A 27,381-nucleotide genomic window follows, 5' to 3' on the forward strand; every position below is an offset into this window, starting at 1 on the left:
GATATAAAATCAATATGGCACACATTAAGTGGATTTAAAACTGGCTAGCTGATATTTCTTGATGTAATTGTTAATGAGAAGTGATTTGCATTTCCAGCATAGTTCTTCAGGGATTGGTTCATGTCCATGAGCTATATAACTTACCAATGACCTGAAAGAAAACACAAAATCATTACTGAGGAAGTTTTCAAATGACACAAAGATGTGGAGAGTGGTAAATGATTAAGACAGTTCATGGATACAGAGTAAGCTGTATTACTTAATAAATTGGATCCAATTTAGCAATACTCAGAATAGCTAAATACAGGGCTGTCTATGGACAAGGAATAAAGATGATTCTTACCATAGGGAGAACTCCGCTCTGGGAAGGCTGTAAGACAAAAGCAGATCTTTTTTTGTCATGGCACATGACCAGTTAAACCACTGTGACACCGTGGTTAAAAGGGCTGGTGTAGTGAAAGTGCATGGGAGAAAACAAATCTTTAATATAAAGATGAGAAAAGCATTCTCCTCACTGTCAGTGATGTGATCAGTGGTCCGGTTCTGCTTAGTTCTCACTTCCATGTCCTCAAAGTGTGTTGAAAAACCAGAGTCTTAGAGCAAAGCTATGAGAGAGATTGCAAGATAGAAAATATGCTTTTACAGGTAAAAAACTGATTAAAAACTGTTTTGAAGGTATGACTGTGGCACAACTTGACATGCCGTTAGGGCAAACAGAAAGAACTATGTATTTAAACATAGTAGAGAAACACATAGTAATTTATGTTAGTTAGAAGTTACAGCTGTGTGGTCTAGAAAATTACTGTTTTCTCAGCAATTTATCAAAGAAACTTTTAAATTAAAATCATATCTGTGTTTGTTGAAGATTTATTTGAGTAACAGTTGCTTTACTGAGGTCTGGTGGGCCAGAGAAGTTGTGTATGTCCCCGTCCACAGCAGGAGTGCGGGAGCTAGATGATCTTTAAGGTCCCAGTCCAGGCCATTCTATTAATCTCTAATATTCTTTATAATAATTCTCACATTTAGCTTCTTACCTAGATGTATAATACACAAATGAAGTGGAATTGAAATCAGTTTTTCTGATTTTAAAATAATTTCTTAGCAGAGATTGATATTTTATATAATTTAAAAATTTGGTTTATACAAATACTGTCTCTGCTGAATTGTTTCCTGTGTTAAAAATCATATTTGTTTGCTATTTGAGTGGTGCTTGTTCTCAGCATGTTCTTCCCCTTAGCAGTTACTTAGCATGAAGCCTGAAGGAATGTCATCTGAAAAATCCCACTTACCGTGCAAATTCTTAGTTATTTTGGCAATGTTGTTTCATTGATTTAAAGGTAACTAAAGGGATCTACAGCAAGATGCAGCAGAAAGTTTTGTTCCCCCATCGCCATATTCTTAACTCAATTCTTGCCCTGAGCGTGGCAGTCATTTTACCCCATAGTGAGTAATGACAAGGCACTCATGGCACAGAAAAATGAATGATTTTCTGCTGGCTTTGCTCCCTGAACTGTCTTAAGAGTTGAATCAGACAATTACTGCATTTAGGGATAAAGGAGAAATGGAAAGAACTCATCCTTTTTGTGGCAGCTAGCTTAGATGTGTCACAAAATCACCTTCTGTGTTCCATTCTTTGTAAGAGTGTCAGCTGTGAAACACATGGTGGAAACCAAATTACAGGGAAGAAATTTCCATGTTCCGAAAAAAAGAGTCCCCATAGTGTTCACTCTGTCATTCTCTGAAGTACCATCACTGGGAATAGGATGGGAGACAAAAAGGGAGTGAAAGACATGGCTTAGCAGCATCATTTCTAGTTCCCTTGCCAGACACATCAACCCAGACATCAGGCATCTTTGGCTTTTTAGGTCTTAATATGAAAAGAGGCTTCTCAATCTGAGCTGTTTCTCAAAAAGACAATTGGACATTGAGAGTGTGTGAGTGGCTTTTGAAGGGCAGTAACAACAGAGAATGTGCATAAGGAATACATGTGTGGTAGTGTGATTTTTCAGGGTCAGCCTCAGTTACCAGAGTCAAGTTGTTGTGAAATGCTAAAGAGTAGTCAATAATAAAATAAATTTCTGCAGTGGTGTGACTTCATCAGTAAGGACATGGTGTTGTCAGAGACATTCTGTTGTGAGAAGAGGTTCACATAGAGAAGCTTGTTCTGGTGTTCTTGAGCAATATAACTGAAAGGTCTTCCTAGGGGCCCTTCCCTGGTTGGAATATCAAACAAACCATGTGTTTTTTCTGTATTATCCTACCTCTGAGAAGGAGTTCTGCTTTAAGATTACAAAACCTATATGTGCCAAATACAGCTAATGACAGAGACTTGGAAAAGAGCTGACTTGGTTTGTGGTGGAAATTTACTTGGCTCGTGAAAAGGTTACAGCATTTCAGTTTGCTGGCTTTCAAAGCTGCCCACTTAGTGTATCTTCATCTGCTGTTTGTTAAGTAACAGCTTTTTTTGCCCCTAACAAGATAAATATTTCTGGACTATGCCACGAGAAAGCATTGTTGAGCAGGTCATTACTCTCGCTGAAATGTTCTTGATTTGAGTAGGCAGATTTAATGCTGAGTTCAGGATATCAGGTTTTCAATCATTTCATTGAGTCAGTAGCGAGTTCTGATCCCCGTGGTTTGGAGAGGATTATATGCAGGTCACTTATAAAAGGATTCAGTCTTGCACAGGTCTGAGGGAAGAAATGGTCACCTTACTGTAAAATATGTGTTTCTTTTGAAATGTATTCAATATACAACCCATGACAGAGTCCTTTGAAAATGTGGAATAGCTTTGAACTTGTGTAATGCTCATCCTTACAGAGACAGTTTTTCTGCACAGACCCAGTGACACTGGAGATACCAAGTTACATTTTTCTTTGAACAGCCTTTGGGAAGAAGCTTAGCATAATGTCAGAAAGATGCTCATTTCATGTTCCTGAATAAACTTTATTCAGGGTTTTTTTTTAAACTGTCTTTATATCAGTGCTGAAAATAAGACTGAACTAATGAACCAGTGAATATGGTGTCAGACATCAAGTTAATTGTCCTGTTGAACTTTGTTTAACACAGACTTAGGAAAGTATTATGGAATTGTATGCAGATACACATTCTGCAATTAAAAGCTCAGATATTTGCTTCTGCTGAAGCTGTTCATTAGAGTTGTTGTAGATTCCCCATCCCTGGAAGTGTTCAAGGCCAGATGGAACAGAACTTTAAGCAACCTGGTCTAGTGGAAGGCATCCCTGCTCATGGCAGGGGTGTTGGAGCTAGATGGTCTTCAAGGTCCCTTCCAATCCAAGCCATTCTATGAACTGTAGGTGTTTTGAATCCCGAGTGTCTACTGGGGAAAAAAAATTATAAACAGTGAGCACAATATTCAAATAGTCATAAAAAACAAACCTTAATGCACTTTTGCTGTATTTGGATTGTTTGGGAGGACCTTCATGTACCTTCAATTCAAGTAAAAAGAGAATTCTCTTGATGAAGTCTGAAAACCTTATTTCAATATTGCAGCAATACATTAATGCCTCAAGGCATTAGTATAATCCATATGAATTACAACTGAAATACTTGTAGAACTTCTTGGTAATCAATGTGCAGTGATACTGTAGGCCTATTTACAGGATTAAAAACAGCTATCATGAAGCCAGTAGCAAGCTTACAGAATTGGATTTCCCCATTTAGTCAGGAACAATGACTTAATTTGCTTTAAATGTCTTGTCCATTCTACTATTTTGTATTTTTAAAAAATAAAATTTGAAGGTGAAACAAATTGCTTCCTTTCTTTGCCAGGGAGTTTATTTTTAACATTTGCTGTTCTTTTTAGGGTCGTGTGATAAAGGGGTCCTACAAGTTCCATGCCATTATCACAACATTTGAAATGATCTTGACTGACTGCCCAGAGCTGCGTAACATTCCATGGCGTTGCGTGGTCATTGATGAGGCCCACAGGCTGAAAAACAGGAACTGTAAGCTTTTGGAAGGACTCAAGATGATGGATCTGGTCAGTGTGAATCTCTCTAATCTTTGAGTCTTCTGTAGTTTTATTACTTCTGATTTATGGTTTAATCAAAAAGTAAAATAAAAGGGTTTTTTCTCAAGTAAATCATCAGGTTTTAAGAAGAACAAAAGAATGCAGATGAGAAAGTATAAAATACCTGGAAGCATATGCATACCTTCAGTTTTGGAGTGCTGATATTTAATAAGATTTTTCATTGATTTAGGTGTAGAATAATGTGGATTCTCTTAAGACAATAAAAATAAATTTATTCTTTCCTTTCTCTCCCTTCATGTGAATTAATCCATAGTCACTTCTTCACATAGACATTTATTTAAAAGTGTAATGTGGTCAGGTGGCCCAATTTGGCCATGAGAGTTAAACTGCTCTGCATTAATTTCAGCTCTTATGTTAATTTGTTGTTTGGCCATAAGGATAATCTTTCTTATTTACTAAGGAAGGACAAGTGAGTTGGTTTCTGATGCTTACATAAATATGTGTTATGTTATGTGTACAAAATAGGTGCATTAAATTCATAGAGAAAAAAAAGACAATGTGAAGATATTTACCATTTAAAATACACAATAATTACTTTGTTTTGGGCAGAATATTCTTTTAAAATGTGAGAACAATGCAGTCATGCTAAACTAATACCTGTAATTCAGGTCTTTTAAAATGCTGTATACCTTTTGTTTTTCTTATTGTGGTTGCTGTTAGAGGAAAGCAGAGCTTACACTCTTACAGACTACAGATAGAGATATGGGACTTTTCACATTAGTTCTTGTTACTCTGTTAAATTTATGTTTGGCTCTGGGCTAGTTGCTGAACCTGTCTGGGCTCCTTCTCTACAGCTACTTTAGTCTCTACCACTCTTGTGCTCTTTAGCATGTAGTAGGAAGGTAGAACTCTGCTTCAGGTTTCCTGTTAGATCCTGTGTTGATCTCCTGGCCTGAGGAGATCAGTGCACTGAGGTGAATTGGAGGTGTGGTAAATAAATGATTTTTTACTGCAAATGATGGATTAGGTTCAACTGTTCTTTGCCATCTAAAGCTCATTGTACTTGTGAAAGGGATGGGACATTGTGGACCAGTAAAATCTGTTCTTGTATCTTGGAGGACTTTTGAAGCTGCTTAAGTAGTGAAGTGTTTTTCTGGGCTATCACTGAAGGAACACCAGAGTACCAGTTAGAAATGTCCTGAGAACAGTTTTATGTAAGTAGCTGGGGGAGGGGAGAGGAAGCAAAGGTGAGACAGACATATGGTGACAAGGGGAAAGAATTTTGTGTATTTTTCCATTGGAAATTAAAGTGATGGATTCCTAGGCAACTGTTTCTTAACCTTTCAGGAGCATAAAGTGTTGCTTACTGGAACCCCTTTGCAAAACACAGTAGAAGAGCTGTTTAGCTTGCTTCACTTCTTGGAACCAGGTCGCTTTCCATCAGAAACCACATTCATGCAAGAATTTGGGGATCTTAAAACTGAAGAGCAGGTAAACTTATCTTGCACACTTACTTTTCTATTTAGATATTGTGAATTTATCCATTTTATTGTATATGAACTTCCTTATTTGCTTTTTAAAATAATACCTATTTTTTCCTGGAATACCATGGTGGGTTTATCCCTTTTTTTTTTCTTTGTTTATTTTCATTTAGTTGAGGGTTTTTTGCTTTTGGTCAAAAGTAATTCTGCCTTTTCACTGTTTTGGGCTTTTTTTTTTTTTTTTTTTCCTTTGTCCATTGGTCTTGCAGAAACAGGAAGACATTCCTTTTATTAAAATGTAGTGTTTAAAAAATAGAGGTGGGGTGTCTTGTAATGGTTTCTGGATGAAAATACTTCTACGAGAATTAACTTGTCAGTTGACATTCTTCCTTAAGCATCAGAGTGAAGGGACTCTCCCTGTAACTTCTGCGGAATTAATATCTGAGAGTTTTCTGAGTGACTTAAGTGCAAACAGGAACATACTAGAAACCCAGATTAACAAGAGGTAACCAAGTAGAGGGAATTTGGGTTTTTTACTCAGAAATAGATTTCTTGAGCTGTCCAAGAGAAGAAGTGGATAAATTATACAAAATGAAAGACCCTAGGTGCAACGTGTGTTATATCTCAAATGTAAAATGTTTCTTTGTATGTATCAAAATGTTTTAAAAGGCCAAACCACCTTAATATTAGGAGGTAACTGAAGCATGGCATCTTAATTTGGCCCTTTGCTTCCTGTGGTAATAACTGTGTGTATTTTTGTATGCAACTTTGCTGGCTTTGTCTGAAAATTCAATTTTTGATATCTTTCAACTTTTGACTGCTTGAATTTGTTGACTTTCTTTGAGAACAACTCTTTCACACATCATAGTCTAAATTACAAAATAGCTCTTCCTCTGGCCCCTGGCCTCCTGGCAAAATAGGATATGTTTCCATGGGTTGTGCATGCTATTACATGTCAGTCAGAATGGACACTGACCTGACTGAAAGTGAGCCAGCTCTGATGCAGAAGCCATGTAGACCTGTTAATGAAGTGTTTGAACTGGAGCTAATATATCCTAGCTCTCAACATAGCTTTTGTATGGCCAGCTCAAAATGACTGGAAGCTTTTGAATCCATACATGGAACTATTACTAAAATAATGCCAATAGCAGATCAGAATTAGATTGGTTCAACAAGTTCAGGAGAACTTCTTTATCTGTTGACACTTAGATGTTTTGGAATTGGGTTTGTCTTTTAAGTGGTGGGATAGGTTATGTGTTAATTAGTGGCTTGGGTTTTCCTCTCCATTCCTTGCAGTTGTATTCCATATATTTTCTCAATTGTTCATCCCTCTCTGCTAATTACCTTTTCTGTTCTGAAGTTGGATTATTACTAAGGGAATAATGTAAATTCAGGAGAAAGTATCTTTTGTTCATATTTCTGCTGTGCAGCTCTGCATCAGGAGATGACCAATTTCAGGGTGAATTTTTAGCTCTTCAGCACTGAGATGGTTTGTACTTTGAAGCACGGCCTAAAACAACCTAAATACCAGGTGTTTTGGTTTTTTTTTTTTTAATATGGAATACATTTGAGCTTTTTATGTAAGAGACTTTACAAAAACTTAAACTTAGCCTTTTTTTTTTAGGAAAACTAACATTTTCTTCTTTGCCCCTCCCACCCTTTAGGATGTGTCTTAATGAATATTCCAGAAAACCTGGGGACACTAAAAATTATCAGTGTCATAAGTGGTAACAGAAATATGATATTTTTAGACCAGTCCTAAATAGTTTTCTACTTCAGTGGATGTCAAAACTAGGGAAATAAGAAAATAATTAGAAGCAGATACCTGAAGTGGGAAAATAGCATTAAATACTGATTAGTAATTAGAAGTGAACTGCAAAAGTTATCTTAAAAGTGTCAGATTTGCTAATTTAACAAAGGGTTACTCTGCATGATTTGTGTGCAGTACTGTCCATGTCTAGAAGGATAGTTCTGAGTGAGATCTATTTAATTACAGACATCACTAAACTGAAGGGCTACACACCAAAAACAGACTTTAGAAATGTGTATGTCAATGAGTTAACAAGGAGAACTTGCTGCTGAGTCACTGAAGAAAGATTTTTTACAATGATCTCTACTTGGCATTTGAAGTAGAAAACAAGGTTTTTAGAATGAAGGAAATTGAAAAAAGAATATTTGATTTCTAGCAGTTTTAATTCAGTTATTTTATTAAACATCTGTTTTCCAGGTGCAAAAACTGCAAGCTATTTTGAAGCCGATGATGCTGAGACGTCTCAAGGAGGATGTGGAAAAGAACCTGGCCCCCAAAGAGGAAACCATCATTGAAGTTGAGCTGACAAATATTCAGAAGAAATACTATCGTGCTATTCTTGAAAAGAACTTCACATTTCTTTCCAAGGGCGGAGGTCAGGCAAATGTACCTAATCTTTTAAACACTATGATGGAACTAAGAAAATGCTGCAATCATCCATACCTTATTAATGGTAGGCTGCCTACTTTTCTCCTCATTTGAAAAATGGTTATAAAAATGTTCACTAGGTATAAATTCTATTTTAGCATATCTTTTTATTTATTCATTTATTTTAAGTAGAAAAGTGAGATAACCTTTTAGATTCTCATAGGTATGGATATCTGATAGCCAGGACAGTGCTGCTGTTGCAGCTGCTTTTTTCTGTGCTGCTTTTTTTCAAGGCTTCCTGACAGACTTAGCCCAGGCTGTGTTAATGTTGGTATTATTAAGTTTTCCTTTCTGTTATTTGTGAAAAACAAGACTTCAGTTATCATGCAGGTTGTTGGATGCTAGCATGAATATGGTAATTTTTTCTTCACTTATCATTAGCTGCTACTTACTTTCTTGCTGTCAAACATCATAAGGTAGTAACTTAAATCTTCTGAATAAAAGTTGCAGAGTAAGAAATTGTGATCAAACCTGCTTTTATGACCACCTGTTGTCAGTTACTTTTCTTAATTTGACTAGTAAGAGAAAGATTAGGATGAATGTCCTACTAGACTTCAGTGGCTTTTTCTGTGTGATGGTATTGGGTTTAGATCAGGATTATCTTTGGCAAGTAGTATGGAATCATAAAATATCTTAAGTTGAAAGGGAGCCATAGGGATTATTGAGTCCAACTCTCTGCTCCTCACAGAACTACCTAAAACTGAATCATATCACTTAAGGACCAGATGGTCCTTGAGCTCTACTTGTGGTGCCATGACCACTTCCCTGGGGAGGCTGTTCCAGTGACCAGCCCTGTGATGAACCAGCCAGCTCTGTGTGAAGTTATGCTTAACTTGAATGTGCTGGTCAGTTCTTCCCTTTGAGGGTGCAACACAATCCTCCATACAGGGTTGCATTCTACTAGTTTCTTGTTTCCCAACTCCTCTTTCTTACTAGATATGATTTAAGGTTGCTTTATGCTGGTTATAGGCTTCATGATGAAAGACTGTTTTGTTCCAGAGCCATATGTGTTTTCAGGTTTTTATTGTATGACTTCCATATTGCAGTACTTTAAGTTTTTTTTCCTTGACATTTTTTTGTTTAAGGGGGGGGGGGGGGGGGGGAATGCTTAAACTGATTAATGAAATTACATCTAATTACATTTCATGCACAAGTAATTATTCCAAAGACATAATATAGGCTTACTCCAAAGGACTTCAACTTGTCCATGCTGGTGGCTGCTCAGTTTCTAAACTCATATGACATACAGTAAAGTAGCTTTGTGGTTCTAGTGCAGAGTTTGTTGGGATTTTTTACTTGATTTTTTGGCTTAAGTTAATCCATTATATAAATGAGTTTATCAGCATAGTTTAGGCTGTTCAGGTTATGGGTGTTTGAATTGATGCTTCTTGGCTTTCAGCTAGTTTTTAACCTTGCTATTATTTTTCCTTATTTCATGTTTATTGAAAGGAAAAAAAAAGAATATTTTTCTCCTACTTTGTCAAATAGAATTTATGAGCAGTGATTGCAGTGTTGCCTACAGCAGTGATTTTTTTTCCCTCAGAAATCTTGTATCATTTAATATAATTAAGAGACTGATAAAGTTCAGGTGTTAATTTAGAAAACCTCAAATATTTTTTGATTAGTGTATCTTAATAAAGGGAGGTGGTTTTGTCTCTTAATGCATTTGCCTTTATCAAACATTTTTGTGATGTTTGGAACCTTGGGACTTGCTTGGTATCATTCAGCAACATGGCAGGTGGGTTGAGCCTTCAGATTTGATGGGAAAAAGAAATCCTGATGTGTTAGCGTGGAGATGGAACTAAACAAATACATTCTTTGTAGTTCTAGGGCAGAAAATACCTCCTACATGCTGTAGTCATCTGAGCCCAAGGTTATATTTTGCTGATTGAAATTTAACAACTTTGTAGTTAGTGAAATGGCACAAGTTTATTTTATTTCTGCTCTGTTTTTGCAGTGCGGGTACTTAAGGTTGCCTAGTATTCTCCTGGTGAATGATTTCTTGCAGTAGCAAGTTCTGTTTTCTAAGCTTAACTGCTTTTATAAAAGTGTCTCTGAATCCTCATTTTCTTCCCAGTTTGTGGGGTTTGTGAACAAGCATTTTTATTTGAACATTTGAATCTGTTTTGTTTTGTGTAAGAGTTGCAAACAAGTCTTCTATATGACTTCAGTTAAGGCTATATGATGGAAGTAGTGTGGTAGGAGTTGAATGTAAAGTGGGGTGGTTTTTTCTTTCTTGATTGATGGATATGTTCTGCTGAGACTAGGAGTAGGCTTCTAGAAGTAGTTACAGCATGTTGGGTATTCTCCAGTCAGCTTGGGTAAAGCATTGTCTGTCATTTTTCTTAGGGCTGGACTCCTTGTTTTCTCCATAGCAACCATTCTCAAGTATTTATACATTGTTCCTCTCTCTATCTCCAAGAACCAGCAGTGGGGAATGCCTCTCTAGTTACACATCTTAGTGTTGACCACCAGAAAGGCTCCTTACTCTTGTTTGTTGTGCCCTCTTGAGCCCTGGAAGCCTCTCCTAATGAAGAGTAGAAGTGGAGCTTTCCCTGACTGACCAAGCACACATTCAAATACTTTCCTTTCATCCCCTGCTAAATATCAGCTAGAATAGGAAGTAATTTTACAGACCTGCAAGTACTGCATCAAGTAACTTTTGGGTAACAGGCTGCTCAGTGGACATGGCGTAATTGCAATTGAAGTAGGAATTAAAAAAAAAAAGGTTGGTCTTCTACAAGATTTAGCTAGGACAGAGTTATTGAAAGAACAGATTTTTGGAGTTATCTGTACTGGATTTGGGTCTTGGTGTGACCAAGCTCTGATACTGTAGATTCACCATTCAATAGACCAGATTGTGGGTTTGTTGTGGTGGGGTTTGCTTTTGCAGATGCTGTTCTTGCAAATTGGCTTGCTTCACAGTAGTGAAACTTACATCTGGATATCACAGTTGAGTCAGAAATAATTGCTGTAACCTGGAAAGATGACTGAAATTACTGTATGGGAGCTGCTTGACAGCCTGCTGTATCCTGGAATTGCCAAAGTTCAGTACAGAATCGGAGATTTACTGCCCAAAATTCTGCCCGTGTTACCAAGATGGGCAGTGATATGAATGAAGGGAACTTTGAGTGTCTGCTTACACTCATTTCATTTGGGCTTACTTTCCTTATGTGCAAACCTTTAAGATGATCCAGGGAGTCCAGATCAGGAAAATCCAGGGATGTAAAACTCTCTTGAAATGCGGTCACATCTTGAGTCCGTGGGGTTCTGTGAAAGGGAGCGGTGTGAGCTCAGGAGCAGCACGGAGCTGTCAGGGATCTGCTGCAGGCACCGCGTTACAGCAGGCACTGAACCAGCCTTCGCACAGCCAGGGCACGTTCCGTGTTTGTTTACAGGCATCTCCTTAGAGCTGGGATTTGAGACAGGGATGCTCAGCAGAAGCCTGGCAGTAAGCTGTTCTTCCCCCTCCCCCCAACCCTTCCATCTTGCCTTGTGCTATTCAAAAGCAGTATTGAAGCTGAATATAAGACAAACTAGAAATATTTTATAAACTACGTTTTGTTGCCAAAAAGAAAAGCAGAGGGGAAAAAAGGATGGCTCAAAAAAAGGGCTTCTTTGGGAGTAAAATAAGCTTAGAACAAAGATTCCTAACATTTTACATGCCAAGATTGGCAATCTGATAGTTCTTGGAATTGCCCACCTTGTAGAAATGACTTAAAAATGGAATAAAAGCATAGGAGAGATTGAAGAGAAAGCTTGAACTTGGTCTGTAGTCCTCCAATACTAAGCAGAACAAGAAAATAGTTGCTGCTGTGCGTACCATTCATAGGCAAAGTGAGTGGCAAGAGAGAACTTTTGACTAATGCTGGAAAGAATAAATACATTGGATAGCTTCATCAAACTGAACAAAAAAAAAAAAACATTCAGTGAGAAAAAACTAAATAGAAGGTAAAATAATAATTTCATAGCTGCTTCTGCCCCCGTGTTTTTGTTTGGATTTTTATTTTAAAATTAATAATGAAAGGAGCAGGATCAGGTCATGTGAATGTTTAAGGCTGATTTTAGAGGCAGATATTAAATGTGATTTGCGTCCCTTGTATTTTCCTGTAGAAACAACACATTGTTTTCTTTCATGTTACATTTTTAAAAAGAAAAAAAAATCCATTTTATTAGTTGAAATATGTTTAATTTTTTTCACCTTTTTTCATTTTTTTTTTCATTGAATTGTGTGTGTCAATATTTCTATGCATTTATTTAGGAAAGAGTTTAGTATTGTTCAAAAGAGGAAAAAAAAGAATGAATTCTCAGAGCTAGGTTTTATTTGTGCTGTATTTGTGTATCTGTTTGCTTTAAATTTAAGCTTAATATTTTTTATAAATGTTTATTTTTTTTATAAATGTTTGTTCACATAGTGCTTAAAACATTCCTGCAGTTTCTATAGGGTATTGAAGGCGAGCTCATTGTTTATTAATAAAACCCTTTGCAGTGTTCATGTATTGCTGTCCAATCTTTGCAGGTGCTGAAGAGAAAATTTTGGAAGAGTTTAAAGAAACACACAATGCCGACTCTCCAGATTTTCAGCTCCAGGCAATGATCCAGGCTGCTGGCAAGCTCGTACTGATTGACAAGCTGCTGCCAAAACTGAAGGCTGGTGGCCACAGGGTGCTTATCTTTTCCCAGATGGTGCGCTGCTTGGACATACTGGAAGACTACCTCATTCAAAGACGGTGAGAGCAACAATATAATACAATTATAAATAAACTGTGCCTTCCTCTGTGACCACTGCATTTAACCTGTGAGTAATCCATATAGAAAGGGAAGAAATTAAAACAGTGTTTTCTATAGTGATCTGACTTAAGGGAAAGAGCAAACCTGGAGGTTGCAAGTACTGAGCCCATTCTTTTGAATGAAAACAAAATGACCTCATATGGAGAGCTTTAAACCTCTCAGTTAAATGTTTTGGTGGCTCTAGAGTTTTTTAGTTCAGGCCTAAATTTTTATCAAATACCTTATAGTCAAAGTCTGTTCTTTACCAAAGAAAGAGACAAAGTAGTATGTCTTTTCTGATTAAGTTAGTCTCTTAGTTTGTTGTAGTTCTTCTAACCCCATAGAAGCATATTTGTCTTTGTTGTTTTTAATGGCATATTCTTTTAAAGAAGCAGAGCCATTGCAGTTAAGCAATCCCTATAATGCATCTCTTTTTCAGGTACCCTTACGAACGAATTGATGGTCGAGTGAGAGGGAACTTGCGTCAGGCAGCTATTGACAGGTTTTCAAGACCTGATTCTGATAGGTTTGTTTTCCTGCTGTGTACAAGGGCAGGAGGTTTGGGCATTAATCTTACTGCTGCTGATACCTGCATCATTTTTGATTCAGACTGGAATCCCCAAAATGACCTCCAGGTAATATTACAAGAGATGATTTTATTGAAAATTAAATTTTTCTTTGCCTTTTTACTGTGAAATTTTCTTCACCTACCAGAGAAATTATCTGTTATTGCTCTCTTGAAAGCATAAACAATATTATTTATATTGAAAAAAAATAAACTTTTAAAGTATGTTCTCTCTATTGGTTATTTCAAATTCTTTTTTCTTCCATTTGTAACCCGTAACTGAGTATCTGCCTTTGTTTCTTCAGGCTCAAGCACGATGTCACAGAATAGGGCAGAGCAAATCAGTGAAAATTTACAGGTTGATAACAAGGAATTCTTATGAAAGGGAAATGTTTGACAAAGCTAGCCTGAAGCTGGGCCTTGATAAGGCTGTGCTACAATCTATGAGCGGAAGAGAAAATGCCACAAATGGGGTAAGGAATAGTTTTTTAAGATGCATTATCAACAAATGCTATGAAGGTGTTACACTTTGCTTGCCTGTTTGTGTTTTAGCTAGAGAACAGTGGTTTTCAGATGGAGTGTGGCTGATAGTTTAGTCGGGTTAAATAAGGGCATTGGCTCCATGAACTGGCTCAGCCTATCTAATGGCTCACTTATTGCAAAAGGGGGCAAGTGGAGTCATGTTCCTTCAATCCTGATCCATTCTCATCGTTCCACCCTTTATATTATGTTGATCCTGACACTTTATGGAGTTCTTCTAGTTAGCTTTTGCTGGTGTAGGCTTTTTGCTTTGGGACTTACTTTGCTTTAGCCTTTTTCATCAGGTTAGTAAGTTACATCTGCTCCCAGGAGGTGTTTAGCAGTCATCAAAGCTAAAGGGATTCAGTGACAATGAATTATTAAGTCGTTTAAACCACTCACATAACTTCACCCTGAGAATTTTGTTGTTTGTATTCTTCTTTAAAAGGTGATTTCAGTATGAATGTTTAATTGACCATGACCACATTATCGTAGAGTTTCAGTTCTTAAAATGCCAAATACGAGGATGATCCATCTGATTTTGCTGTCAGATGAACACATTGGCTGGTGTCAAAAAAACCCAAAACTGTAACCCCTCTTATGTGTTACAGGTGCAACAGCTATCTAAAAAAGAAATAGAAGATCTTCTTCGAAAGGGGGCATATGGTGCTCTGATGGATGAGGAAGATGAAGGGTCTAAGTTTTGTGAAGAGGATATAGATCAGATTCTCTTAAGGAGAACACACACAATTACTATTGAATCTGAAGGAAAAGGCTCAACATTTGCAAAGGTATGCATTGACATTCAGAGGAAAATGAATAAAACGTGACCAGAATAGATGGAAGTATATTAAATTGCCTTCTGTGTAAATTTATTTTTTTAGTGTACTCGTCTCTTTCTTGATACTGCTTCTTCCTAAGTATTGTATTTGCTTGTGAAAAACAGGTATTTTTTGTAGCATACAGTTAAGAAATCAATCCACTTGCTTTTACTTTTACTAGGCTAGTTTTGTTGCATCTGGGAACAGGACAGATATTTCTTTGGATGACCCTAATTTCTGGCAGAAGTGGGCAAAGAAAGCTGAGCTGGATATCGATGCTCTAAATGGAAGGGTAAGGTTTATAACTCTTTCTAGTACAATTAAATTGAAGATTTTCTCCTCCCCCTCCGTCCCCTCTTAAATTTATACATTTTTCCTGTAATTTTAGAACAACCTAGTTATTGATACACCACGAGTAAGGAAGCAAACCAGACTCTACAGTGCAGTCAAAGAGGATGAGCTGATGGAGTTTTCAGACCTGGAAAGTGATTCTGAGGAAAAGCCTAGCACAAAGCCCCGTAGGCCTCAGGACAAATCACAAGGTTATGCAAGAAGTGAATGTTTCAGGGTGGAGAAGAACTTGTTGGTTTATGGGTAAGATATGCAAATAGAATATACTAATTGTGGCTAAGGACCTGAAAATAAATTATATATAGTAAATAACTCATCCTTCTCTTGGACACATTCACATGCCATCATACTGTATACCATCATACTGTATAATGCTTATACATGCCAGTCAGATTTGGTTTTGGTTGCTATATATATAAATTGCACTTATATGTGTTACTTAGTTTAAAGTATCTGAGTGTGTCACAGATGGCTATGAGCTCACTGGTAAGATAAGTGGTTTTGTGATGACAGAATATTTCTTTCTGGTTTCTCAGTGTAAAGAATTCTTGACTTAATGAGTTTCAACCTCTCTTTTCTAAGTGTTGAAGAGAATAATAGTGTATTTGTAAAGAACAAAGTGGTTTTGAAATCAACAGTCAATCTAGACTTTGTCACCACTTACATTAAGATACTTGATATTTTCCCCATTGAGTGTGCTAATTTGAATTTTATCTCTCTGCAAGCAGGTAGCTATATTTGACTTCTAACATGGTGGCCTTCAGAATGACCGTCTTTATTTTTAGAAATTAGTGTACAAAAGTTGCTAGTAATAGGTTTCTGGTTCAAAGTAGGAATTGTTCCTCAAATCCCATGATTGTAGGGATTGGTTGAGTTTGCTATTTGTAGCTTACTGGGACCTTTAGAGTTAAACATATGTACTTTATTAATTTGAGTGTAGTTCAATTGCAGCTTTACGAGCAGTGAACTTATTGCCTGTTCTGTAAAATAAACATTCTTAACTCTTTGGTGCTGGAAGTTTGATTCCCTGACATAACCTGCAGATGCAAAATGCATTAGCACTAACACAGGAGGTCCCAAGTTGCTTGATACCAGGAGTTGAATTGAAAGTCACAAATTAAAATACCAGTACCCCGGCTGTTGTATTGAACGTATTTTTCTTGTAGCTGGGGTCGGTGGACTGACATCCTCTCACATGGGCGCTATAAACGTCAGCTAACAGAGCAAGATGTGGAAACCATCTGCCGGACTATCCTGGTGTATTGTCTTAATCATTACAAAGGGGATGAAAATATCAAAAGTTTCATCTGGGATCTGATCACTCCAACTGCAGATGGGCAAACTCGAGCTTTGGTTAATCATTCCGGTATGTCTACCACAATCAAATAATGATGCTAGTAAATAGGAAAGAATTGCTTCAGTCGTGCTATGTGTTTGGTTTAAACTATAGCCATTCTGACATGTTGTAGGATCTTGTCAGATTTTATGAGTAAGGTGGGCTTTGACTTGGTCTGTACTTAAAGGGGAAGTCTCCCTCAGACACTTTGTAGAATGCAGTTCTCTTTCCTTTAAATTGGTTTTAAACAGATATTCCAGCATTATTTTTTGCTGGCACCTACTGCTGGATTTAATCTCTTTTAAATTGTCATTAATCAGAAAGCTTGTTTCCTTACGGCCATTTAGATTCATGAGAGTTTTTACAAGAAATATTTATATAACACCATTTTCTGGCTAGCACTCTGAATTTTTGAAATCTTCACACCTAAATTTGCATGAAAGTTTTGGTTGATTTTGTTACTTGCAATTTTCTGTACTGAGTCATGTTGCTGTTCAGTTTTTGGTGGTTGTGTTGCCCTCAAAGTAATGAATACTTAGCTTTAAACGTATGTTTGTAATGTTGTTTGGGGTGAGAGTTTTTCTATTCCAGTTGTGTAAGAAATATTGGGGGTTTTCTAGGTCTGTCTGCACCAGTGCCCAGAGGGAGGAAAGGGAAGAAAGTAAAAGCCCAGAGTTCACAGCCAATGCTGCAAGATGCTGATTGGCTCACAACCTGTAATCCAGATGTATTATTTCAAGAAGACAGCTATAGGAAACATCTTAAACATCACTGTAATAAGTAAGTACTAATAAATGTTTCATTTAGAGGTTTGGGATTTTTTTAAAACTACATGCTTTTGAAAAGTCCACAACTTTGGATATATTGATAGAACACAGGGACATTTATGAGGATGTAAAGGCTATTATTACTTTTTAATTTGGGGATAATCATCTTAAGAGATATCTGGACACTTGTGTAAGCTCTTTGTGACAGATCAGCACAGTTCTGAAGAAAATTATTCTCTTCTTATTAAATAAGAATGGAATCAGATAAGGTTATTTTTTTACCATAGAAAGTATAGACTATCGTCCTACACTAAGTCTATTTCACTTGACAATTGGCTATCTTTAAATAAAAGCTGTTTGTTTCTTACCTTCTTATGGAGTCACTCAGGCTGGTATTTAAAGTTCTGTTCCATAGATGTTAAACTCATATATCCAGTCCTTAATTTCAGGAGTTTCATGTAGTAATTCACCTATATGTGGCATATATTTTCTCTTTATTCTTTCTCTCCTTTACTCTCTTGCTCTCCTCAGAGAATATTTATGTATATATAATATATATAAATTATCTATATAAATAGGCAATAATATAATATGTAATAAATATACAGAATATTTATTCTTTCTCCTTTGAGATGAAATTCCTCACCAAACTCTGTTATCTGAATTTATTTGTCCTGATTTGATTTTTGAAATTCTAAACATGTTACTAAACCAAAAGCTTTTGGGGATAAAGGTATATAATGTTTTATTGTTTCATTAATGTCTCTTAAGAACCTTCCTTGCATATTTTCTGGCTTTTGTTTTATAGTATCTTATTTTTGTGTCAGCTTTCTTTGATGCCATCTCAGTTTTGCTTACTATATTCTCCATATAGGCACTGAACCTTGTCCCAAAAATACCTTGGTTTAGAGCTGGAAACGTGGTTGATTGATTTTGGGATGTTTGGTTTTGTTTTTAAATTTCTATTCTTCATTGTAGATATATAATCATGCAGTTGTAATGCTGTGTTACTGAAAGGTCATCATTACTTTTGTGGTTTGAATATGTATTGGGTCTCATTAATGCTGTTTAGTGGAAAGATACTATTGATTTGAAAAGTACCTGTGGGCTGTCAATAGGGGGTGTGATGTGAAGGAGAAAAGGCATTTAAGGGGTTTATTAGCTCATTTCCAGATGCTAACCAAGCTTAATTCTTAGCTGATGACAACAGATACTCATAGAATTACATTAGTGAGTGCACTTCCAAATAAACGGCTTTCTGATTTTTCTGAACTGTTACTCAGGTCTGTTATTACATTTCACTTACTCTTAAAGTAATAAAATTCTTTCCTGTAACATTATTTTAATCTCTCAGGTAACATGTCTTCATTACTTGCTATATCAGTTTGCAGATCTGACTTAATTTTTTAAATACCGTTTTAATAATACAATAGAACAACTGCAAGGACTGGGAAGACTGGTAAATATGCAAGAATGTTTTCAGTTGCTATCTTTTTCCTTCACTTCCCAGATTCACCAGGACTAAATGAATTGTAGAAGCCACATGTTTTTAGCACAGGTAAAATCAAACAGAGGTGGAGCCAGTTAATAATCTGAGTAATTTCCTTGAAAAGGTACCAGTTGAAGTTGGCTTTTTAAGAATTGGTGTCCTTTTCTTAAGCAGCATATATGCTGGTTTAATGCATAGGACTCCTGGAAGGTGCAAAGAGCCTCTGGTTTTTGGTTTATCTTGGGTTTTATTTCGTGCTTCTCCTCTTTGGCTTGATGTAACAGCTGTTATTGCTTAATACTAAGATGATAGAGACCCTCAACAGCTTATTTACATAGCCACACAGGGAGCAGGGACACCTTACTGGTCCCAGTTACTGTGCATACAGAAAGAAGCATGTCTGACATGTTTTGAATTGCAGACATGACCTTCATTCACATCCCTGCTCTTCCGAGGTTTGATTGAATAACACGTGTGAAACCGGGTATTGCTCTAGTTGCATCTGATCTCTAACAAGGACCTCTCAAAACTGGTGGTGGTCTAAATTTTTCATGCAAGTGGGTGATCAGATTACTGCTTCCCTGGTCACCCTTGCTGTTCAGGAGCAGCAGTAATTCAACAGTTGCTGTGATGAATTTGGGTACAGTGAGAGGGCAGGTTGAGTAATCTCCATTTTAGCTGGTACTGGTTTTACTTCATGAACTAGGCAGCAGGGGGTGCCCTGAATTGGGCAAACATAGGAGAGCAAGATTATTTTCAGGTAGATACTTTTTCTACCGAAATGACCTCTTTTCTAGTCTCCTTGAAAAGCCAGTCTGCCATTCTCTCTCCTGCCAGCTTTGAGTGTGACCATAACACCTGACAGCGCTTCCAAAAATGTCTGCAGTATTGCAGAAATGGGGAAAAATAAACTTGGCAACGAAGATTTTTCACTTCCTTGTAACAGTTAGGTTGTGCATAGGTAAAATGTAATAGCAGTTTGAACTATAAAGAGTAAAAATAGTTAATATCTCCCAAGGGAAATGGGGGATTATTTTTCCCCCCCATTCTCAGAAGCAAAAAGTTGTATAATCTGAAAAACCTGACATTCCATATTGAGGGTTTATTGTAAGGTAGTAAAACCAGATTTTATATCTCGTTTATTCCTACAACTTCTGATGTGCTTCCAAAAATGGTATTAAGGCAGCAGCTGAGGAAATTTTATGAGATAATGAAGCAGAACAGTTACTGAAAGCCATCTGCTCAGTTGTTTACAAACTTGCTTCAATACTTCAGAGGCAGTGGTAGAGTACGTGTCTAAACTTCACAAGCTGCACTAGGTAGAACTAAATGAAATGCGCCGGGGCCGGGCTGAGCTGGGTCCCTCTCTGTGCAGTGTAAGCAGTTGCCAGGCAGGCCTGTTGGAAGCCAGCAGAAAGCACCACACAGAGGTGATTATGTGCCACCATCTGTCACGCTTCAAGCCTACCATACAGCATGGCTAATCAGCCTTGGCAGGATGATGGATGAACAGCAGCAGCTGCCAAAAGCCACTGTTGGCAAACAGTCCTGAAGTTAAGAACTTTTTCCCCCCTCTGCCTTCCTCTCCAGGGTCCTGCTGCGTGTCCGCATGCTCTACTATCTACGACAAGAAGTTATAGGGGACCAAGCAGACAAGATCTTAGAGGGTGCTGACTCAAGGTTAGTGCAAGTGCAGGTTTATTTTTTGCTTTATGACTCTGGCTTTTGTAAAGTACACATACTATAATAATGCAGCGTTTAAAGGTGGTCACACTTTATCTCTTGTATGTCTGTTCTCAAGCAACCGAACTGTTTTATGAAGTGCAGTGGGTCATTTTCCTGGGGGAGGAAACGATGCGGGAAATGACAGAAGTGGATTTGCAGCTCTGCTAATATTGAGGGATTAGTCTATCTCAATTAAAAAAATTAAAAAAATACTAAGACCTTAAATGAATCATATTTAGATAACCATTTGACTCCCAAAATAGCCTAATGGGGGGGGGGGGGGGGGCAGTATTTTTGTTGGTTTTTTTGGTTGATTAATTATTTTTTGTCGTTTGTTTGTTTAACCATCCTAATTATTTTTAAGAGTATTTCAGTTTCTGTATTAGGTTTTGGGGTGGTTTTCCAGCTCAAAATTTATATTTACAGAGCAGCATAAAACACTTGGATTTTTTTAGGATGGTTTGTTTTTTTTTTTTTTTTAATCTTTGTCGAGTAATACCTTTGAGAATGTGTATAATGCTGTGTTCACAGTGAAGTAGATGTATGGATACCTGAGCCATTCCATGCCGAAGTTCCTGCAGACTGGTGGGATAAGGAGGCAGATAAATCCCTTTTAATTGGAGTATTTAAACACGGTAAGTGGCGTCTCACTCTCAACAAAACTCAGTTGTAAAGCTTTCAGCGTGTAGGACTGTTCAGTCATAATATTAACAAGTATTGTTCCAAAGAACTGTTGGCTTGTATCTCCCTTTTTTCTTGCCTGCATTAAAAACCTAATATGAGCTGTAAATATCAGATGCTGTTTTTAAATGTTTGCAGAACATTTGAGAAGAAAACATTACTTTCTTGGCTGTAAATAAAACAAAGCCATATTTGTTTAAATAATAGCCAAATAGTTAGATAGATCTCCATAAACTTTGCTTCCAGCACTGCTTCACTTGCTAACTCTGCCAACCAGTGTCAAAGTGGACGGTGGGCTTAACCTCTGCTATTAATCTGTACAAGTGCCTCCTGGGCTTTGTTCCAAGCAATATTTCACAAATGTCAGTGTTGAGAACTCCCGGCTCCCTTGAGTGGGATGCAGCCTTGTTAACTTTGAAAGGCTGGGGATGCAGAGCTGGCATGATATATACAGTGAGCGATTCCTGATTATAATCCCAATTCTCTGGAGGTCGCAGAGGTATTCTCAGCAGCCCAGCCTGACTAAAGGGGAGAATGATGGCTTATAAAACCTTTCATGATTACAGTTTGGCTTGAGGCTCTACAGCAGTTAGGAGCAGTGTGTTGTAGTACAAATCCTAATTGAATTGTGCTGTTCTGCCTATGTACAGCAGCTCTGTGTTGTGGGCTCAGCTGAGGCAAGTCTAGTCTAAAAATCATTTTCCTGCAGTGCACTGTTGGGATCTGCCATTTTCCATCTAGTCAACTTGGGCAGTAAAAAAGCAAACAGCAGTTTGAAAACCATAGAGGGAACAGTGTCATCTTACTGACATGCATCATCCTAAACCTAATAAGACAGGTTCGTTGGCCTTACGTATAACCCATGTATGCAGCATTTTTGCAGCCTATATTGAGGGTTCCAGCAGGGCTGGAGCTATTGAAAATACGTGTGTGTGTCTGTGTGTCTGTGTGTGTGTGTGTGCGCTCCTGTTTGCGGCTGCGTGTTTCCACTGGCCAGTATTGAATGTCAAGAACCACTGTGAAAGTCATAAAGGAAACTTTAAGAAGTTTTTCACTTGTGAAAGATTTTTACTTTACTTTATAACAACATGAAATTTGATGCTTTCTTCAAAATCTTATGTGTGTTAATGTTATTGATGGGAAAATGTTTCTGTGCTGTTGTAATTCACCAACATGAACAATTTTTTAATATTAATTAAATGTTTCCAGCATGGCGATAGCGCCTTTGTTTTATTTAATAATAAATAAATGAATCCAGAAAATTGTACTTCTACTGCCTAGACCTGTTCTATTCACAGCTGGTCATAGCTTTTAAAAAGGCATTTGTCTCCCACTCTGCACACAGGTTATGAGAAGTACAATTCTATGAGAGCTGATCCAGCACTGTGCTTTCTGGAACGGGTTGGCATGCCTGATGCAAAGGCCATAGCTGCTGAACAGAGAGGGACAGACATGTTAGCAGATGGCGGTGATGGGTAAGGAGGACATGAAAAAATTAATAAACTTTATCAGCATTGTATATGTTGGCATGGGTTCATATGTCATATTATACTTACATGTTGCCTGAGGATATGAAGTGATCGTATGATGTACAAAGTACATAGATTTGTTTACACAGTTGAGCATGAAATACAAATGTGTAACTTGGTACACCATACTGATGGCTTTTGTAGCTTTTTTGCTTTTGTCCAGAAAATCAGCCCCCTCTCAAAACCTCTCAAATCAGCCCCCTCTCAAAACAAGTATTTTTCTTGAAAATATTTTAAAAATATTTTATAGGGGTGAATTCGACAGAGAGGATGAAGATCCAGAATATAAGCCAACCAGAACTCCCTTCAAGGATGAAATTGATGTAAGAGCTCCCAATTTTCTCTAATTACAAATATGTACAACTACAACCGGTTCTCCATATTTATTTTAATGTGTGTTTTGTAAGTTTGAGAGCTACTGGATAAACACTCCTTACAAAGATTGTTTGCTGCTGTGTTTGAGAGATGACATATTTTTCTTCTCAAATTATGACATATGGTCAAAACTGAAAGCTAAAATAACTTCTGTCTTCTCCCTAAGGAATTCGCAAACTCACCTCCAGAAGACAAAGAGGAGTCCATAGAATTACACCCAAGTAAGTCTATAGCAAAAAAATTTAAAAAGCAAAAAGGGATCGTTTAGTGAAAGGTGGACTGTTTATATTACCACATGAGGGGATAGGAGATGTTTTGGGACAATACCGCAGAAAGCTTTTTGCTGCCAAATCTCTTCATGCTTCACATTTTTCAAAACAATTACATACTGTCTTTGAAAAATCCACATTATGGTTCTCTGGATTTCTAATTACATATTAGAAACGGTGATGATAAAGACCGGATGTTTCATAATGCAGCCGTTGATGGTTTTGCCGATATAATCTTGGAAGTTACAAATACGTTGTTTCCTCAGTATGGAGGAAAATTGCCAAGTTTAAGTGAGAATAATAAAGTGGGAAATGATAAGCATAGGTGTTTCCTCAGAGGCAGAATGATCTTCTTAGTAATGTATTTAAAGATGCATTGCATTAATTTAAATACTTACACTGTTCATAATATGTTTGCATTCAAACATTGAATCATAGTGCTTGATGGTTATCTCTAAATGCTTTACAAGCATTTCTGAGTTCTTAGAGTTGGATGGTTTCATTCTATTTTCTACCTCTTACCAATAGTTAGCCTGTTTCTAATTCATTATGCACCAGTATTAGAGGCACATGTTCTTATCTGATAAAACAGAAATCCAGTTATAGCCATAGAAACTGAAATGTTTAGTGTTGGTTTTGCAGTGCAAATACTTCTCTGTTCTCTAGGCAAGCACAGTGAAAGCAATGCTGAGTTAGGGCAACTCTACTGGCCCAACACTTCAACCCTGACTACCCGTCTGCGTCGCCTCATTACTGCCTATCAGCGCAGCTATAAAAGGCAACAAATGAGGCAAGAGGCACTAATGAAGACTGACCGCAGGAGACGTCGGCCTCGAGAAGAAGTGAGGGCACTGGAGGCAGAAAGGGAAGCCATAATAACTGAGAAACGACAAAAGTGAGTTTCCTGGTGATAATCTTTCTTTAAATCTTATTTGAGCTTGTGTGTCACCCATACAGCTCTTTTGTTTTGAAAGAATAAAGGGGTTTTGGGGCTTCTAAAAGTGTTTGGAATCTTATCTATCCAGTGGCCTCACTTTTCTTGCTTCTTCCTTGACTAGATGGACAAGAAGAGAAGAAGCAGATTTTTATCGTGTGGTGTCTACTTTTGGAGTTATTTTTGATCCTGTAAAACATCAGTTTGAGTGGAATCAATTCAGAGCATTTGCCAGGCTTGACAAAAAATCGGATGAAAGCTTGGAAAAGTATTTTAATGGCTTTGTGAATATGTGTAGACGAGTGTGCCGAATGCCAGTCAAACCAGATGATGGTAAGTTTAAACTGACTCTGGAAATCAACATGAATATTGTGATACCAGGGGACTGTTGAAACTTCATGCCCAGGTGTAAGGATTTTGAAATGGGTGTGCATTCAATCCATGTTAAACAGCACAACTTGGTGTCCTTGCAGAGCCTCCTGATCTTTCCACGCTGATTGAGCCGATCACAGAGGAGCGTGCTTCTAGAACTTTATATCGCATCGAGCTGCTGCGCAAGATCCGCGAACAGGTCCTCCATCACCCGCAGCTGGGGGAGAGGCTAAAGCTTTGCCAGCCAAGTCTGGACCTTCCAGAGTGGTGGGAGTGTGGTAAACATGATAAAGACTTACTGATTGGTGCTGCTAAACATGGAGTCAGTAGGACAGATTATCACATTCTGAATGATCCTGAACTCTCTTTTCTTGAGGCTCACAAAAACTTTGCTCAAAACAGAGGGACGGGTAATGCAAATACTGTGTCTTCTGTAAACCCTCTGGGTGCTGGCTGCAGTCAAACACCCCCAATTGTCCCATCCACACCAGTACAAGAGGAAAAGACTACAGAACCAACAGAGTCTAAAGTTGAAGGGTCTGAAAATCCAGCAGCCAAAGAAAAATCTGAAATCAAAGAGGAGACAGATACTACAGATAAGGACACTAAACCAGACTGTGATGCTGAGGCTGAGCCTGGCTCTGTTAAATGTGAATTGAAAGACATAGAAATGAATACAGATGTAGATCCAAAATCTATTTCTGAGAAAGGTTCAGAAGAAGATGAAGAAGAGAAACTGGAAGATGATGATAAATCAGAAGAATCCTCCCAACCTGAAGGTAATACATTGGTCAGATCAGTTCTGTGTGCTTAGCACAAGCCCCACAGCTGTTGTAGCTCATGCCAGCTAGTAAGTGGCACACAGGGTGCCATTCTTGAGTATGGGATGGGCTGCATGCAGCAGTTTCTCTGCCCTTCCACATATCAGGTGGCTAAATAAGCTTTCATAAGAACCATCCAGCATCAGCAGGGTATTCCCCCACAAGGGATGATTTCCGGGAAAGCTCACTGAGTCAATAAGCATGGTCTCTGTGCCAAATGTGGAAGGCTGGGGCTCTGCTGTAGTAATTACTGAACAAAAGCCCGAGTTAGAAATGTTGTGTCAAGCCTGGTTGCCTTAGCTTATCTAGCTGGGTAGACACTCGATGTTAATGCCTGGTCATGATTGTTATTCAGCAGGAGCAGTTTCTCAGGGTAAGAATTTTGATGAAGAAAGCAATGCCTCTATGAGTACCGCAAGGGATGAAACACGTGATGGATTCTACATGGAAGACGGGGATCCCTCTGTGGTTCAGCTGCTTCATGAGAGAACATTTGCCTTCTCATTCTGGCCTAAGGTTGGTTAGGGGTGGAAAGACATGTATGTCTTTTAATTTCAGTAAAATATGAGAAATGTGCTTGAAAAGTAACAGTGAGCTTTGTGTGGTACTGCACTTCTGGCAGGCAAGGGACCTTTTTCTGTGAATGTTTTGTGGGATGGCACTTTTTTCTTTAAGCTCATACAAACTAGCAGTGGAAATGAAAGAAATTGCTCCTTTTTTTTTGTAAAATAGTGTCATTTAGTAAAACAATGGATTGCTGGCAGACATGAACTCTTCATAGGGTCCATAACTTTTTGTCAGCAGAGTCCCACCTCTTGCACCACTATAAAGTTTTGAATTATGAGTTTTTCCTGCAGAGCAATCTGCAGAGACTTTAAAAGATCACCTTTTTATTTTGGGGTGAGGAGATTGTAGGGAAGAGTTTTGGTGACCTACATGATCTAAGCCATTATGTAATATTGACAGATGTAATTGTATTAAGGTATCCTGCAAACATAAGCAGCAGTTTTAGATAGAATAAAGCTGTATCTTATTTTGGTAACAGTGCAAAAATTATCTAATATAAAATGCTTTTAAAAATACAAAACTGTAACCTTGTAATAAATCCATACTTAATTTAGTACTCTCCTTTGCAGTAAGGGGAGAGAGAAAAATAAAGTAATAATAGTCTTAAGCTTACTAATCACCATAACAGAGCCATCTGGTTGGGGCAGGGAGGGGGAAGGGGGTAGCAGGGCAAGAGGACCTTGCTCTTAATAGGCTTATTTCTGGGGAAAGCAAGCAGTCTGTTGCAGCTGCTGAGATTTGCTAGTGGCTTCTGCACTGTTTTGCTTTTCAGGAAGCTGAAATGCATTCATATATGAATGCTCATATTCCCTAACCAGCAGTATTTCTTAGAGTCCCAAAGTTTCTACTACTTCAGACAGGCTAGTCTGGAATGTGCTTGAATACTGAAATGGAAAAAAATCAAATAATGTTCATCTTCTCTACTTTCAGCATGTATTTTGGAAACATGGGCTAAAATCTTATTCCAGTCATAGTGTGAAAGTAGAAAGTAGAACAGAAAATCCTTCATCAGTATAGGTTCAGCATAAGTAGACTAATAAACATAATTAGAGATTTTTAGTGTACACGCTTCAGTGAAATTTGAAGTGATAATGGGCGTGGAATGAAAATTGACATTCATTAGATGTCCCTAGGTTGGTGCCCGTTTCATAATGTTGAACTTTATTAATAGTGACGCTAATGAGGATCCACTTCCTAGGACAGAATTGCAGATCCAGCCTCTTGGATCTTGAGAACTGCAGCTTTAATATACTGATTGCAGATGTGTTTATTTTCCCTTCCTAACTGTTGATGTTTCTAACTACTGAAGTTTTGTAAAACAACAGTGAGTTTCTATTAAATTTTTCAATTAGTGCATTGTCATACAGAAAACTTTGTCTGTCTTTTCTCCTTCCCCTCACAATATAAATGCAACTTTTAAAAGGTATTATTCTACAAAATTGTGTTAGCGTCTTGCAAGGTGATCAGTTTATTCCTAGCATGCAAGAACAGTTGTTGCTGAATGTCTTCCTTAAGCTATGGAAACTGGACTGTGTCATAAGACTCATTTGAGTTTAA

The 27,381-nt window shown here is 37.6% G+C and overlaps 1 protein-coding gene across 1 annotated transcript in view; it reads left to right on the forward strand.

Moving 5' to 3' along the window:
• CHD7 (chromodomain helicase DNA binding protein 7) overlaps positions 1–27,381 on the forward strand; it is a 132,989-nt gene that overhangs the window by 98,050 nt on the left and 7,558 nt on the right. The window contains exons 13-32 of the mRNA XM_036406359.2: positions 3,827–4,003; positions 5,342–5,485; positions 7,703–7,958; positions 12,453–12,663; positions 13,143–13,338; positions 13,574–13,741; positions 14,399–14,578; positions 14,790–14,900; positions 14,997–15,202; positions 16,126–16,325; positions 16,916–17,075; positions 20,142–20,231; positions 20,808–20,911; positions 22,303–22,432; positions 22,737–22,809; positions 23,028–23,082; positions 23,797–24,025; positions 24,189–24,397; positions 24,538–25,215; positions 25,613–25,773. Coding sequence (XP_036262252.1) covers positions 3,827–4,003; positions 5,342–5,485; positions 7,703–7,958; positions 12,453–12,663; positions 13,143–13,338; positions 13,574–13,741; positions 14,399–14,578; positions 14,790–14,900; positions 14,997–15,202; positions 16,126–16,325; positions 16,916–17,075; positions 20,142–20,231; positions 20,808–20,911; positions 22,303–22,432; positions 22,737–22,809; positions 23,028–23,082; positions 23,797–24,025; positions 24,189–24,397; positions 24,538–25,215; positions 25,613–25,773 — 3,738 coding nt within the window. The remainder of the gene's footprint in view (positions 1–3,826; positions 4,004–5,341; positions 5,486–7,702; positions 7,959–12,452; positions 12,664–13,142; positions 13,339–13,573; positions 13,742–14,398; positions 14,579–14,789; positions 14,901–14,996; positions 15,203–16,125; positions 16,326–16,915; positions 17,076–20,141; positions 20,232–20,807; positions 20,912–22,302; positions 22,433–22,736; positions 22,810–23,027; positions 23,083–23,796; positions 24,026–24,188; positions 24,398–24,537; positions 25,216–25,612; positions 25,774–27,381) is intronic.

Source organism: Molothrus ater, chromosome 1, assembly GCF_012460135.2.
Source record: "Molothrus ater isolate BHLD 08-10-18 breed brown headed cowbird chromosome 1, BPBGC_Mater_1.1, whole genome shotgun sequence".
NCBI classification, from domain to species: domain Eukaryota; kingdom Metazoa; phylum Chordata; class Aves; order Passeriformes; family Icteridae; genus Molothrus; species Molothrus ater.